We start from the raw sequence: 13,291 nt of genomic DNA, 5'->3' as shown, positions 1-13,291 counted from the left end.
GGGCAGGTTATCTGGGGACCCCTCACCTCGCCCTGACTGCGAGGGGACAGCGCCCACCACCGAGCCGCCTGCTCCCCAGTGCCCCTCCCGTGCTCCCGGGCAGGCAGCGGTGGGGGCATCAGCCATCCTGGCGCTAATTTGCCTTGACAGGTCCCAGCAGCTGGTGCTGCGGCCACACCCGGGGGTGCCTGGGGGCCGGGCGCAGGCAGGTGATCCTAATGGGGGCAGACGGGGCAGGTCAGGGGCCCAGGGAGGGGGGATGTGAGAGCCTGGCCATGGGGAGAAGCGGGGGAGGCCCTCAGCAGTAGGGGTGGGAAGGGAGTGCAAGCTCCCCTCCATCCCCCCAGTTCCAGCCACCCCCCCCATCCAACGCTTCCCAACTCCCATTATTGGGCCATGAGGAGCTGGGGGGACTGGCGGGGATGGAGGGCTATGGGGGGCTGGGGGCTCAAGCTAGGGGAGGGGGCAGTGCTTGGGGGCACTGGGGGGCAGGTCCCTGGATCCCGTATTTGGAGCACCGGGGGGCTGCGTAGGGTGGGGGGGCTGGGGGGCAGGCCCCGGCGCTGTCTGCCTCGGACACACTGCCCCTGGCCCATTCCTGCAGATGGGGGCTCAGCAAATGCCCCCCCGAGCCACATCGAGCCAGGAGGAGCCCCTGGGATAATGCCCAGCTGCCCCCCCCCACTAATCACAGGCACTTCCTGTTGTGGGGCGGCTGGGGGGCAGCTGTTGTGCTTGGCCGGCCCGGGGGCCGCTGGGGCTGGCCGCCGTGTTTATCTAACCCCGTCCTGCTGCCAATTGGAAGCAGGCAGGGCGCGGAGCGACGCCAAGCCGGGGCCGCACCCGGGGGCTGGCTGGGCAGCACCAGCGCCTGGCTCTGGGGTGGAGCGGGGGGCTGGTTACCTGGGGACCCCTCGCCTGGCGCCGAGAGGCAGCTGCCTCTGGGCTGGGGCGCAGGGGCTCTTGACCAGCCCCACAACAACATTTTAACCCCTCACCGTGGAGCTGCGCCTCTACCTCCAGGCCGAACCCGGATAGGGGCCCCTGCCCGGCCTGCTGCCCCCCAGGGGGCAGATAAAGCCGAGCATGCCCCTGGCTGCAGGTGGGGCAGACAGAAAAGGGGCAGGGAGCCGTCTCCGTCTGCTTCGTGGTGCCTTGTGCCCTGGCACCCTTGAACGCCAGTTTGCCCAGAGATTGTAGGCATGTTGGCACCGGGCGAGGGGTCGCTGGTTAAGCAGCCCCCTGCCCCACCCCAGAGCCCCATTCCCGAGTTGTAGGGAAAAGCCTGGCGCTGGGCAGGGACATGCCCCCACGCCCACCCCTGCCAGCCTGGGAGAACAGCAGTGCTGGCCGGACGATCCCCCAGGCCAGGAAACTGAGTCCCGATGCCGCATGCAGCCCCAGCAGCGAAGCCGGGCACGGAACCCAAGCGTCCGGGGGCCTGGCCCAGCCTGCAAACCCCTGTGACAAAGTGGGAATGTTCTTAATGTTCTCTCCGAATACTGGGTGAGTGCCTCAGTTTCCCTAAGCATTTCTCAAGTATCCAGGTGGGGGATATGACGAAGTGGGACTGTTCTTGATGTTTCCTCTGAATATTCTGGGGGTGCCTCAGTTTCCCCTAGGCAGTTCTTAAGTATTTAGGGGGTGGGTAAGAGTGTATGATGGTTGCAGAGCCCTAGAGGGCAGGTGTGTGCAGGGGTCTGGACACAGAGAATGGCCGACACCCTGTCTCCTGGCCACTGATGGCCTGGGCCCTTCCCCCTGCCAGGTGAGAGCTAAAGGGTTGGAGAACAAAGGGATCCGGTGGCCTCCTGTCCGGGAAAGGGACAAAGGCCGGAGGAGGGGTGGGAGGTTATAATAAACCTTCTGTTTTCACGTCTGACTGCGGAGTTGGGGGGCAGGACCCTCTGGCCCCCCCAGGACCCTGCCCGGGGGACGGGCTGCGGGAAGTGCCCGGTGGGGCAGGGGAGGCTGGAGGCTCCGGGGCCGGACCCAGGACGGTGGAAGCTGGGGCAGCGTCTTGCCCCGGGGACAGTCGGCGCCGAGAGGGGAGGGTCCCCAGAGTCCTGCCCGGCTTCGCGGGGAGCAGGTCAGAGCATGGCCCGGGGACCCCGCGACACCCCCCTCGCCCACACTTGGCACAAGTCCACGTGTCGAGCCTCGGCCACCGCGCCCGGCAGCTCCGTTTATCAGCCAAGCAGACAGGAGTCTGGTTACAGCAGCAGGGGCCCCTCCCGCCTTATTCCCAGCACGCTGCCCCCCAGCACTAGCGGGGCAGGCCTGGGGGGGTGCTCCAGGGCTGCAGAGAGACCCCCCCTTGCCTGAGTGACAGACAGACAGATGGGGGGTGGGAGGGATGAATGGGGGTGGAGAGGTGCAGGGAGGGACGGACAGCTGGACATAGGGGCATGGATGGGGCAGCAGACGCTCAGCCAGCTCACCGAGCACGGCCTTGTGGGGGCCCCCCAGCCCCAGGGTCCCGGCGCCCCTAGGCCACCGGGGGCGGCCCCAGGCTGTGACAGGCCCCAGGTCCCGGCGCCCCTAGGCCTGGCCGCGCTGCGGGGGCGGCCCCAGGCTGTGACAGGCCCCGGGTCCCGACCCCCCTAGGCCTGGCCGCGCTGCGGGGGCGGCCCCAGGCTGTGACAGGCCCCGGGTCCCGACCCCCCTAGGCCTGGCCACACTGCGGGGACGACCCCAGGCTGCGACAGGCCCAGCGGGGGCGGCCCCAGGCTGCAACAGGCCCCGGGTCCCGACCCCCCTAGGCCTGGCCCCGCTGCGGAGACGGCCCCAGGCTGCGACAGGCCCCGGGTCCCGACCCCCCTACGCCTGGCCGCGCTGCGGGGGCGGCCCCAGGCTGTGACAGGCCCCGGGTCCCGACCCCCCTAGGCCTGGCCACACTGCGGGGACGACCCCAGGCTGCGACAGGCCCAGCGGGGGCGGCCCCAGGCTGCAACAGGCCCCGGGTCCCGACCCCCCTAGGCCTGGCCCCGCTGCGGAGACGGCCCCAGGCTGCGACAGGCCCCGGGTCCCGACCCCCCTACGCCTGGCCGCGCTGCGGGGGCGGCCCCAGGCTGTGACAGGCCCCGGGTCCCGACCCCCCTAGGCCTGGCCACACTGCGGGGACGACCCCAGGCTGCGACAGGCCCAGCGGGGACGGCCCCAGGCTGCGACAGGCCCCGGGTCCCGACCCCCCTAGGCCTGGCCGCGCTGCGGGGATGGCCCCAGGCTGCGACAGGCCCAGCGGGGCCGGCCCCAGGCTGCAACAGGCCCCGGGTCCCGACCCCCCTAGGCCTGGCCGTGCTGCGGGGACGACCCCAGGCTGCGACAGGCCCAGCGGGGACGGCCCCAGGCTGCGACAGGCCCTGGGTCCCGACCCCCCTAGGCCTGGCCACACTGCGGGGACGACCCCAGGCTGCGACAGGCCCAGCGGGGGCGGCCCCAGGCTGCAACAGGCCCCGGGTCCCGACCCCCCTAGGCCTGGCCGTGCTGCGGGGACGACCCCAGGCTGCGACAGGCCCAGCGGGGACGGCCCCAGGCTGCGACAGGCCCTGGGTCCCGACCCCCCTAGGCTGGCCGCGCTGCGGGGCCGGCCCCAGGCTGCGACAGGCCCCGGGTCCCGACCCCCCTAGGCTGGCCGTGCTGCGGGGGCGGCCCCAGGCTGCGACAGGCCCCGGGTCCCGACGCCCCTAGGCCTGGCCGCGCTGCGGGGACGGCCCCAGGCTGCGACAGGCCCAGCGGGGACGGCCCCAGGCTGCGACAGGCCCCGGGTCCCAACCCCCCTAGGCTGGCCGTGCTGCGGGGCCGGCCCCAGGCTGCGACAGGCCCCGGGTCCCGACCCCCCTAGGCTGGCCGTGCTGCGGGGGCGGCCCCAGGCTGCGACAGGCCCAGCGGGGACGGCCCCAGGCTGCGACAGGCCCCGGGTCCCGACCCCCCTAGGCTGGCCGTGCTGCGGGGGCGGCCCCAGGCTGCGACAGGCCCCGGGTCCCGACGCCCCTAGGCCTGGCCGCGCTGCGGGGACGGCCCCAGGCTGCGACAGGCCCAGCGGGGACGGCCCCAGGCTGCGACAGGCCCCGGGTCCCAACCCCCCTAGGCTGGCCGTGCTGCGGGGCCGGCCCCAGGCTGCAACAGGCCCCGGGTCCCGACCCCCCTAGGCTGGCCGTGCTGCGGGGGCGGCCCCAGGCTGCGACAGGCCCAGCGGGGACGGCCCCAGGCTGCGACAGGCCCCGGGTCCCGACCCCCCTAGGCCTGGCCGCGCTGCGGGGACGGCCCCAGGCTGCGACAGGCCCCGGGTCCCGACCCCCCTAGGCTGGCCGTGCTGCGGGGGCGGCCCCAGGCTGCGACAGGCCCCGGGTCCCGACCCCCCTAGGCTGGCCGTGCTGCGGGGGCGGCCCCAGGCTGCGACAGGCCCCGGGTCCCAACCCCCCTAGGCTGGCCGTGCTGCGGGGGCGGCCCCAGGCTGCGACAGGCCCCGGGTCCCGACCCCCCTAGGCTGGCCGTGCTGCGGGGGCGGCCCCAGGCTGCGACAGGCCCCGGGTCCCGACGCCCCTAGGCCTGGCCGCGCTGCGGGGACGGCCCCAGGCTGCGACAGGCCCAGCGGGGACGGCCCCAGGCTGCGACAGGCCCCGGGTCCCAACCCCCCTAGGCTGGCCGTGCTGCGGGGCCGGCCCCAGGCTGCAACAGGCCCCGGGTCCCGACCCCCCTAGGCTGGCCGTGCTGCGGGGGCGGCCCCAGGCTGCGACAGGCCCAGCGGGGACGGCCCCAGGCTGCGACAGGCCCCGGGTCCCGACCCCCCTAGGCCTGGCCGCGCTGCGGGGACGGCCCCAGGCTGCGACAGGCCCCGGGTCCCGACCCCCCTAGGCTGGCCGTGCTGCGGGGGCGGCCCCAGGCTGCGACAGGCCCCGGGTCCCGACCCCCCTAGGCTGGCCGTGCTGCGGGGGCGGCCCCAGGCTGCGACAGGCCCCGGGTCCCAACCCCCCTAGGCTGGCCGTGCTGCGGGGGCGGCCCCAGGCTGCGACAGGCCCCGGGTCCCGACCCCCCTAGGCTGGCCGTGCTGCGGGGGCGGCCCCAGGCTGCGACAGGCCCCGGGTCCCGACCCCCCTAGGCCTGGCCCCGCTGCGGGTGCAGCACCACGCTGTGGTAGGCCCGGATGCAGGAGAAGGCCGTGGGCGGGATGCGCCGCGGGTCGATCAGGTTCTGCTCCAGGCGCATGGAGACCAGGCTGGAGTCCTCGGCCACCCGCGTGTCGCACACCGAGTTCAGCGGGACCTGCCTGCGGGGAAACGGGGTGAGTGGGGTGGGGGGGAAGCCCAGACGCCTGGGTTCTCTCCCTGGCTCTGGGGACCCAGTGGGGGGGGGGGGGAAGCCCGGACGCCTGGGTTCTCTCCCTGGCTCTGGGGGCCCAGTGGGGATGGTGGCAGCCCAGACGCCTGGGTTCTCTCCCCGGCTCTGCGGGCCGAGTGGGAAGCCCGGACGCCTGGGTTCTCTCCCTGGCTCTGGGGACCCAGTGGGGGGGGGGGGAAGCCCGGACGCCTGGGTTCTCTCCCCGGCTCTGCGGGCCGAGTGGGAAGCCCGGACGCCTGGGTTCTCTCCCTGGCTCTGGGGGCCCAGTGGGGATGGTGGGAGCCCAGACGCCTGGGTTCTCTCCCCGGCTCTGCGGGCCGAGTGGGAAGCCCGGACGCCTGGGTTCTCTCCCTGGCTCTGGGGGCCCAGTGGGGATGGTGGGAGCCCGGACGCCAGGGTTCCCTGCCCTACCTGATGAGGTTGTGGCTGAGCCGCAGGACCTGCAGCCCCTTGAGGCCCAGCAGCCCCCGGGGCACAGCCTGCAGCTGGTTGTGGTCCAGCAGCAGCTCGGCCAGGGACCGGCCCAGCCCGGTGAAGGAGGTGGCGTGGACGCCCTCGGCCCGCAGGCGGTTGTGGGACAGGCTCAGGAACTCCAGCCCTGGGCGCAGGTGAGCGAAGACGTAGCCCGGGACGCGCTCGATGCGGTTGTGGTGCAGGGTCAGCTGGCGCAGCCGGCGCGGCAGGAAGGACGGCACGTGCACCAGCCGGTTGTAGGAGAGGTCCAGGGACTCCAGCTTCCTGCAGGGGTGGAGGGATGGGGTTGGGACGCCTGGGTCCTCTCCCTGGCTCTGGGAGGGGAGCGGGGGCTGGTGGGTTAGACCCAGGACACCTGGGTTCTCCGGCACCGCAGGGTGACTCACGGCAGGTCAATCCAGGCCCGCGGCGCAATCCGATCCTCCTGGAGCTTGTTGTTGCTCAGAACCAGGACGCTGAGGTTCAGGGTCTTGTTGAGCAGCCCCTCCCGCACCTCCTCTATGTGATTGGAGTCAAGATGCAGCTCCTGGGGAAAGCCTGAGATTACAGCCCCCCACAGAGATCCCTTCCCCTTAACTCTGCCCATCAGAAACCCCCAGCACCTTCGCCTTAACTCTGCCCGCCAGAAACCCCCAGCACCTTCACCTTAACTCTCCCCCACAGTGACCTCCAGCACCTTCATCTTAACTCTGCCCCTCAGAAACCCCCTGCAGCTTCACCTTTACTCTGCCTCAAAGAGGTCCAACAAGTACCTTAAATCCACCCCAGAGAGACACCATCCAGTCATCTTAACACTCCCCATAGACACTCTAACACCTTGACTTTAACTCTGCCCCAGAGAGCCCCCCCAGCACTTGAAGGCTGCCCCATGGAGACACGGGCTGGGGCGGGGGGCCGGGGCTGACCTGCAGGGAGGGGGGCAGGCCCGAGGGGATGGCCCGGAACCGGTTCCGATCCAGCCGCAGATAGATGAGGCTGCGCAAAGGTTTGAAGGAGGTTGGGATCACGTTCCCGTCATGCAACTCGTCCCCTTCCAGCTCCAGGGTCAACAGCTTATAGAGCCCTGCCAAGAGATGGGGGGCCTCGGGGTAAACCCCCAGAACACGCCTGCCCGAACTGGGGGAAAACCCAGGAGTCCTGGCCCCCCGTCCCCCTGCTCTGACCACCAGACCCCGCTCCCCTCTCAGACCCGCGGAGAGAACCCAGGAGCCCTGGTGTGACAAAGTGGGACTGTTCTTAATGTTTTCTCTGAATCCTGTAGGGGTTCCTCAGTTTCCCCTAGGCATTTTGTAAGTCTCTAGGGGGTGGGATAAGGCAGGGGGTGTGATTGTTGCAGAGCAAAGGGCCAGGGTCCATAAATGGCGACACTCTGTTTCCTGGCCACTGGTGGCCTGGGCCCTTCCCCCTGCCAGGTGAGAGCTAAAGGGCTGGAGAACAAAGGGATCCGGTGCCCTCCTGCCCGGGAAAGGGACAAAGCCCAGGGGAGGGGGGTGTGACGATGTGACTCAGCAGGGGGGGGAGTGTTGACCTGGGAATGTGCCCTGGGGAGGGGAGACCTGAGAGCCTGTCACCTGAGCCAGGAGGGGGAAGGGGAGGTGACACCTCTGCCCAGGAATGTGGACGGAGGCTGCAGCAGGGAACCTGCTGGGGGGGTTTAGTTTCAGTTTGGGGCTGGGGGGAGGAACACAGGGAACCCCAGGGCTGGGGTCTAAGCTCCCTGCTCCCCCAGAAGGACTTGACTGAGGGGTCCTGGGTGTACCCACAAGCTCTGTTTTGGACTGTGTTCCTGTTGTCCAATAAACCTTCTGTTTTACTGGCTGGCTGAGAGTCTCAGTGGATCCCAGGAAGAGGGGTGCAGGGCCTGGACTCCCCCACACTCCGTGACAGGGGGGCTGGAGGGAGTTTCAGTTTGGGGCTGGCTGGGACATGGAGTGAAGGGCAGACGGGGTGTCTGGCTCATTGCCCCCCAAAATGGACCCAGCTGAGGGGTCCTGTTCTCCGCACCTACAAGCTCTGTGTTAGACCCTGTTCCTGTCGTCTAATAAACCTTCTGTTTCCCCGGCTGGCTGAGAGTCCCGTCTGACTGCGGAGTTGGGGGGCAGGACCCTCTGGCCCCCCCAGGACCCCGCCTGAGCGGACTCGCTGTGGGAAGCGCCCGGAGAAGCAGAGGAGGCTGGAGGCTCCGGGGTCAGACCCAGGAAGGGGGAAGCCGGGGGAGCTGTGTGTCCTGCAGACAGGCTGCTCCCCGAGAGGAGACTCCCCCAGAGTCCTGCCCGGCTTCGTGGGGAGCAGGTCAGAGCATCGCCTGGGGACCCCGTGACACCTGGCCCCCCGCCCAGCCGCTCTGACCACCAGACCCCGCTCCCATCCCAGAGCGGGGGAGAGAACCCAGGCGTCCTGGCCCCCCGCCCCTTGCTCTAACCCACCAGCCCTGCTCCCCTCCCGGAGCTGGGGAGAGAACCCAGGAATTAGCTCATTACCGGGCGAGGGGTCCCCAGATGACCAGCCCCTGCCCCCAGGGGCTGTCTCACCTCGAAAGCTGTCACTCTGCAGGCTCTCGAGCCCATTGTCGTTCACTTTTAGCTCCAGCAGGGACGGGGGCAGGGACGGGATCCTCGTGAGCCGGTTCCCATCTAGATTCAGCCGCTTCAACTTGGTCAGGTTCTGGGGGGGGAGAAACTGCATGGGGAGGGTCTGGTGGTCAGAGCAGGGGGTGCTGGGAGCCAGGACTCCTGGGTTCTCTCCCCGGCTCTGGGAGGGGAGTGGGGTCTGGTGGTTAGAGCAGAGGGGGCAGGGAGCCAGGACTCCTGGGTTCTCTCCCTGGCTCTGGGAGGGGAGGGGTCTGGTGGTTAGAGCCAGGGGAGCCTGGGAGCCACCTGGGTTCTCTTCCCAGGGTACTCTATGGGTGAGAACCCATCGGGAGTGGCAGGGCCGGGTTCACCCACCTGGAAGGCCTTGGGGTGCAGGCCCCCGGAGTCCAGCTGGTTCTTGCTGAGATCCACCCACTCCAGGTTGGGGAGCCCCGCAAAGACCCCGCGCGGCAGCCGGGAGATCTCGTTGTCTGGGGGATGCGGACAGGCAATTAGCACCTTTCCTGGCTGACTTCTTGCCTGGCCCCGGAGCTGGGGGGTGTCTGGGGATGGAGCCCGGATCCCATGGCCAGGCAGGAGTGTTGTAATCATCGGGCCTGACCCCCGTCCGGCAGGCCAGAGATCAGCCTCCCATAAGCCCTAGCACACGTCAGCTGGAGACCCGCCTGCGCCCCTCGAGGAACTGGCCAAGGTGAATGTGCCTCACTGCTAAAAATGGACCCCTCATCCCCGGCCCCAGCCCTGGCCCTGGCCCCTCATCCCCAGCCCTTCGTCTCCAGCCCTGGGGGACACATGGACGGGTTCATGGGGGGGTGATGGATGGTTGGACGGACAGACGGGGCACGTGGCTGGGGACAGATGGACAGGTTCATGGGGGGGTGATGGTGTGATGAAGTGGGACTGTTCTTAATGTTTTCTCTGAATATTGTGGGTGTGCCTCAGTTTCCCCTAGGCAGTTCTTAAGTCTCTAGGGGGTGGAGTAAGGGGGAAGGATCGTTGCAGAGCCCTAGAGGGCAGGTGTGTGCAGGGATCTGGACACAGCCAATGGCCGACACCCTGTTTCCTGGCCACTTGATGGCCTGAGCCCTTCCCCCCTGCCAGGTGACAGCTAAAGGGTTGGAGAACAAAGGGATCCGGTGACCTCCTGGCCCGGAAAGGGACAAAGCCTGGGGGGCGCGGGGGCCTGGGAGGGTGAGTCAGTTTGGGGCTGGCTGGGACATGGAGTGAAGGGCAGATGTGATTGTCTGGCTCACTGCCCCCCAGAATGGACCCAGTGGAGGGGTCCTGTTCTCTGCACCTACAAGCTCTGTGTTAGACCATGTTCCTGTCATCCAATAAACTTTCTGTTTCCCCGGCTGGCTGAGAGTCCCGTCTGGCTGCGGAGTTGGGGGGCAGGACCCTCTGGCTTCCCCAGGACCCCGCCTGGGCAGACTGGCTGGGGGAAGCGCCCGGCGGGGCAGAGGATGCCGAATGCTCCGAGGTCAGACCCAGGAAGGGGGAAGCCGGGTGAGGTGTGTGTCCTGCAGACAGGCTGCTCCCCGAGAGGAGACTCCCCCAGAGTCCGGCCCGGCTTCGTGGGGAGCAGTTCCTGAGCATCGCCTGGGGACTCTGTGACAGATGGATGGATGGACGGATCGGGGACGTGGCTGGAGACGGATGGACGGGTTCCTGGGGGGGTGATGGGTGGATGGACGGATAGGGGACATGGGGTGATGGATGGAAGGGGGACGTGGCTGGGGATGAATGGAGGGGGGACAGATATGGGTGGGGGGATGGAGGGAGGGGCGGTATGAGTGTACAGTGGATGGACTGGCTCTGCCCCCCATACCCGGCTGCTCCCCCACTGCCCGGCCGCCCAGTCCCCCCCCGGCCGCGGTGTTCTCACCTGCCAGGTAAAGCATTTTTAGCCCGGCGTCGCTCAGTGCCGGCACCTGCTTCATGTGGACGTTTCCGCAGGCGATGGCCGAGTCGGAGAGGAGGCAGGCGGTGGGCAGCGAGGGCATGATGGGTCCCCCCTCGGGCCGCGCGCCCGGCCGTGCTCTGCCCGCCTCCAGCCGGGTGGCATTGCTCTGCCGGGGGGGTGGCCCCTTCCCCAGCACCTGCTGCCCTGCGGAGCAAGACAGAGGGTCATCCATGGGGAAGGGACCCCTGAGAGGGGGGCACCCTAGGGGACAGGATCGCCGGAGAGGGGGCACCCTGGGCAGAGCTGATTTTTGGGGTTCTGGCACTTCCAAAAAGCGTTTTTAAAATATCGTTTTGGCCCAAATCCAAAAACGGGGGGGAACGTCGGCAAACGGTGAAACGCCAGACTGGGCGAGGGGGGACGGCTGAGGTGCATGCGTCAGGCGGGGGGCCGGAGTGGCCCCTGGCGAAGGAAATTCTGGCTCCTGGAAGGAAGAGAGAAGGCGGGTGCAAGGGACCGGGCCAGGAGCTGCTTCCCGGCTATTTACCTGGTGTCTTCGGCCACGCCACGCGGCTGGCGCGCGTTTGAACCGTTATAAAGCTTCTGCTTATCTGCCCCCCCTTGCCTGGCACCCCCCTTTTCTCCCCACAATAGCTGAAATCGATAAAGGTGCAGAAGAACCAGCAGCGAGCTCCGAAGGATAAAGCAGGACAAAGCCGCCCGGGCCCGGCTCGCTGACTTTCTCTTCGTTTTCATCCATTTGAACGATCTCCATTGTGCAAACTGATGAGGGCAGGGCGGGGGTGTCACAATCCCGTGTCGAGACCCCCCGCGTCGTCTCGCTTTGCCTGGCTGGCCAGTTCCACGCTCAGCGTTGCTGGTTTACGTCTCCCCTCAGTGGTCACCAACAGACACCAGACCCTTCCCGGCCCGGCTCCGGGACATCGGCCCGGCTCCGGGACATCGGCCCACGGGCCCCACTCGGCAAACCCGCGCTCTCCCCCCGGCAAGCTGGCATCACCGCTACGCAGGGGGCCGGCCAGAAGTTACACCAGGCGTTCTGGGGGGTTGCAAGCCACCCCCTCGTAACACGAACGCAGGAGCCGCACTGAGGGCGGACACCAGCGGGGCCGGGGCCGGGGCCGGGGCCGGGGCCGGGGCCGGGGCCAAGGGGGCCAGTGGTTCGCGGGCCCAGCCCGCCGGCAGCTCCGGTTCTCTCTCCCACTCGAACGGCGCCAGCCAGCAGCGGGGGGGTTTGAACCCGGGTCGCCCGCACCCCAGCCGAGAGCCCTAAGCGCCAGGCAGGAGGCGGCTGCGGGCGGCCTGGGCCTGCTGGGCGAGGGGCACTGGGGTAGTGGGAGCCCACAGCAGGGGACGTTCTGGGTAGTAGGGACCAGATCCCCCCCAGATGCCGGCCTCCCTCCCCGCTTTCCCCCACCTTTCCCAGCTCTCCCGGAGACCCCGGCATCCTGGGCTGTGCCAACACTGTGTCTGCTGTTCCTGGCAGTGGCGGGGGGCTCCGACCTGGCCTTGGCACCCGGTGCCTTCCCGGCAGCTCTGGGGGGCCCCGTCTCCTCGCCAGGCAGGGACCCCCTCCGGGTCCCCAGGACCTTGGCCCCGTCCCGCCGCGCCTCCTGGGCCGCTTTCCCTCGCTCGGGCGCCCCACGGCGTCCCTCCGCCTTCCTCCGGCTGGGGCCTGGAGAGGGGAGGGGGTCAGCGAGGGAGGGGGAACAGAGGTGGCTGGGGGGGGGCGTTAAGCCCTTCAGGCCTCCCCTCGCTCCAAGGGGTGAGATACAGAATAGGGCAGGGACAGCTGCCTGCCCCCCTCCAACCCTTCCCATCTGCCTGCCCCCCTCCCCGTCCTCCTGCCCCCCTCCGCCCCTCCCCATCCGCCTGCCCCCCATCCCCACTCCTGCCACACACCCTCTTCTATCCCTCCATCTACCCCCACCCCTTCTCTCTGCTTCCCTAACCCCCCATCTACCCACCCTCAGACTCACCCTCTGTGGGGCTCAGTTGTGGGGCTGGATCCTGGGCACTCAGCTGCTCTAGGGAGCCGCCTATGAGGGCTGGGTCCTCGGTGAGGGGAGCAGATGGGGAGCTGTGGTTTTTGGGGCCCAGAGCAGATGGGGGGCTCAGCACCTTGGAGGGCATCTTGGGGGCCCCCCTCCTGGCACCCTCGAGCTGAACCCACAGGAAGAGGGCCAGCAACAGCACCAGTTTCATGGCTGCAGCCAGCCAACTCCCCTGCCAGCAGCCGACTGCCGGATGGCCCAGCCCGGGGGCCCGCCCCCCATGCTCCCCCCTTGGCCACACACCTTAGCCCATAAGCAAACACCGCCCCCCAAGCCGGATCCCCCCACGCCCCACTGCTGGTGTAAATCGGCCTTGACTCCTCCCCAGGCCCAGCTGCCATGGGCGCTGCAGGCTGGCAGGGATCTGGCCCCGGAGAGACAGGGCCCTTTTGTCCAGGGCCCGGGGAGCCTGGAACCGGCCCTCTAGCCTTGGCCAGGCCCAGGGGAATTGGGATGAATGGGCCCTCTGTCTGTCCGCACACAGCCAGCCACTGTCAGGGAACGGGCCCTGGGCCGCAGGGAGCCCCCTGTACACCCTGGTCCCCCCTGGGGCCGGGCCAGGAACAGATCCCTGGCTGCGGTGAGCCGGCATTGACCCCGCATCGGCTAGGCCAGAAATGCCAGAGGGGGAAAGTGACAGCCAGAGGCCCCCACGTGGTTACAGACCACCCCGTTCTCTGACCCCCAAGAACTCCCAGAGCCAGGGCAGAACCCAGGAGTCCTGGCTCCCAGCCCGCTGCTGGCTCTAACCCACTAGGCCCCAGTCCCCTCCCATGCCTGGGGAGAGAACCCAGGCGTCCTGCAGGTGGGCCCCTTGTGTTTACAGCAGGATTTCTGCTTTCAGGAGCAAAGTGCTGTTAAACGTGACCGACAGACACTGCTGGGGGCTGCCGCAAGCCTGAGCCACC

The 13,291-nt window shown here is 69.0% G+C and overlaps 1 protein-coding gene across 1 annotated transcript; it reads right to left on the bottom strand.

Moving 5' to 3' along the window:
- Positions 1 to 5,097: 5,097 nt before the first annotated feature.
- Positions 5,098 to 12,534, bottom strand: LOC144278730 (extracellular matrix protein 2-like). The gene is made up of 9 exons (XM_077840057.1): positions 12,309 to 12,534; positions 11,747 to 12,004; positions 10,291 to 10,512; positions 8,760 to 8,875; positions 8,346 to 8,478; positions 6,720 to 6,877; positions 6,201 to 6,340; positions 5,752 to 6,078; positions 5,098 to 5,269 (listed from the first exon to the last, which is right to left on the bottom strand). The coding sequence occupies exons 1-9, from the start codon at positions 12,532 to 12,534 to the stop codon at positions 5,098 to 5,100; spliced, it is 1,752 nt and encodes a 583-aa protein (XP_077696183.1).
- Between the last annotated feature and the right edge of the window lie 757 nt (positions 12,535 to 13,291).

The sequence above is a fragment of the Eretmochelys imbricata genome, chromosome 23 (assembly GCF_965152235.1).
Source record: "Eretmochelys imbricata isolate rEreImb1 chromosome 23, rEreImb1.hap1, whole genome shotgun sequence".
NCBI lineage: Eukaryota > Metazoa > Chordata > Testudines > Cheloniidae > Eretmochelys > Eretmochelys imbricata.
Note: the sequence above shows the minus strand (reverse complement) of the source record. Positions and strands in the feature narration are given on the sequence as shown.

Coding starts and splice junctions, on each gene's coding strand:
- LOC144278730 (XM_077840057.1), bottom strand. CDS start 12,534: ATGAAACTGGTGCTGTTGCTGGCCCTCTTCCTGTGGGTTCAGCTCGAG. Junction 12,005..12,308: donor ACAACTGAGCCCCACAGAGG/GTGAGTCTGAGG, acceptor TCCCCTCTCCAG/GCCCCAGCCGGAGGAAGGCG. Junction 6,341..6,719: donor GCCTGCCCCCCTCCCTGCAG/GTCAGCCCCGGC, acceptor GGCTTTCCCCAG/GAGCTGCATCTTGACTCCAA.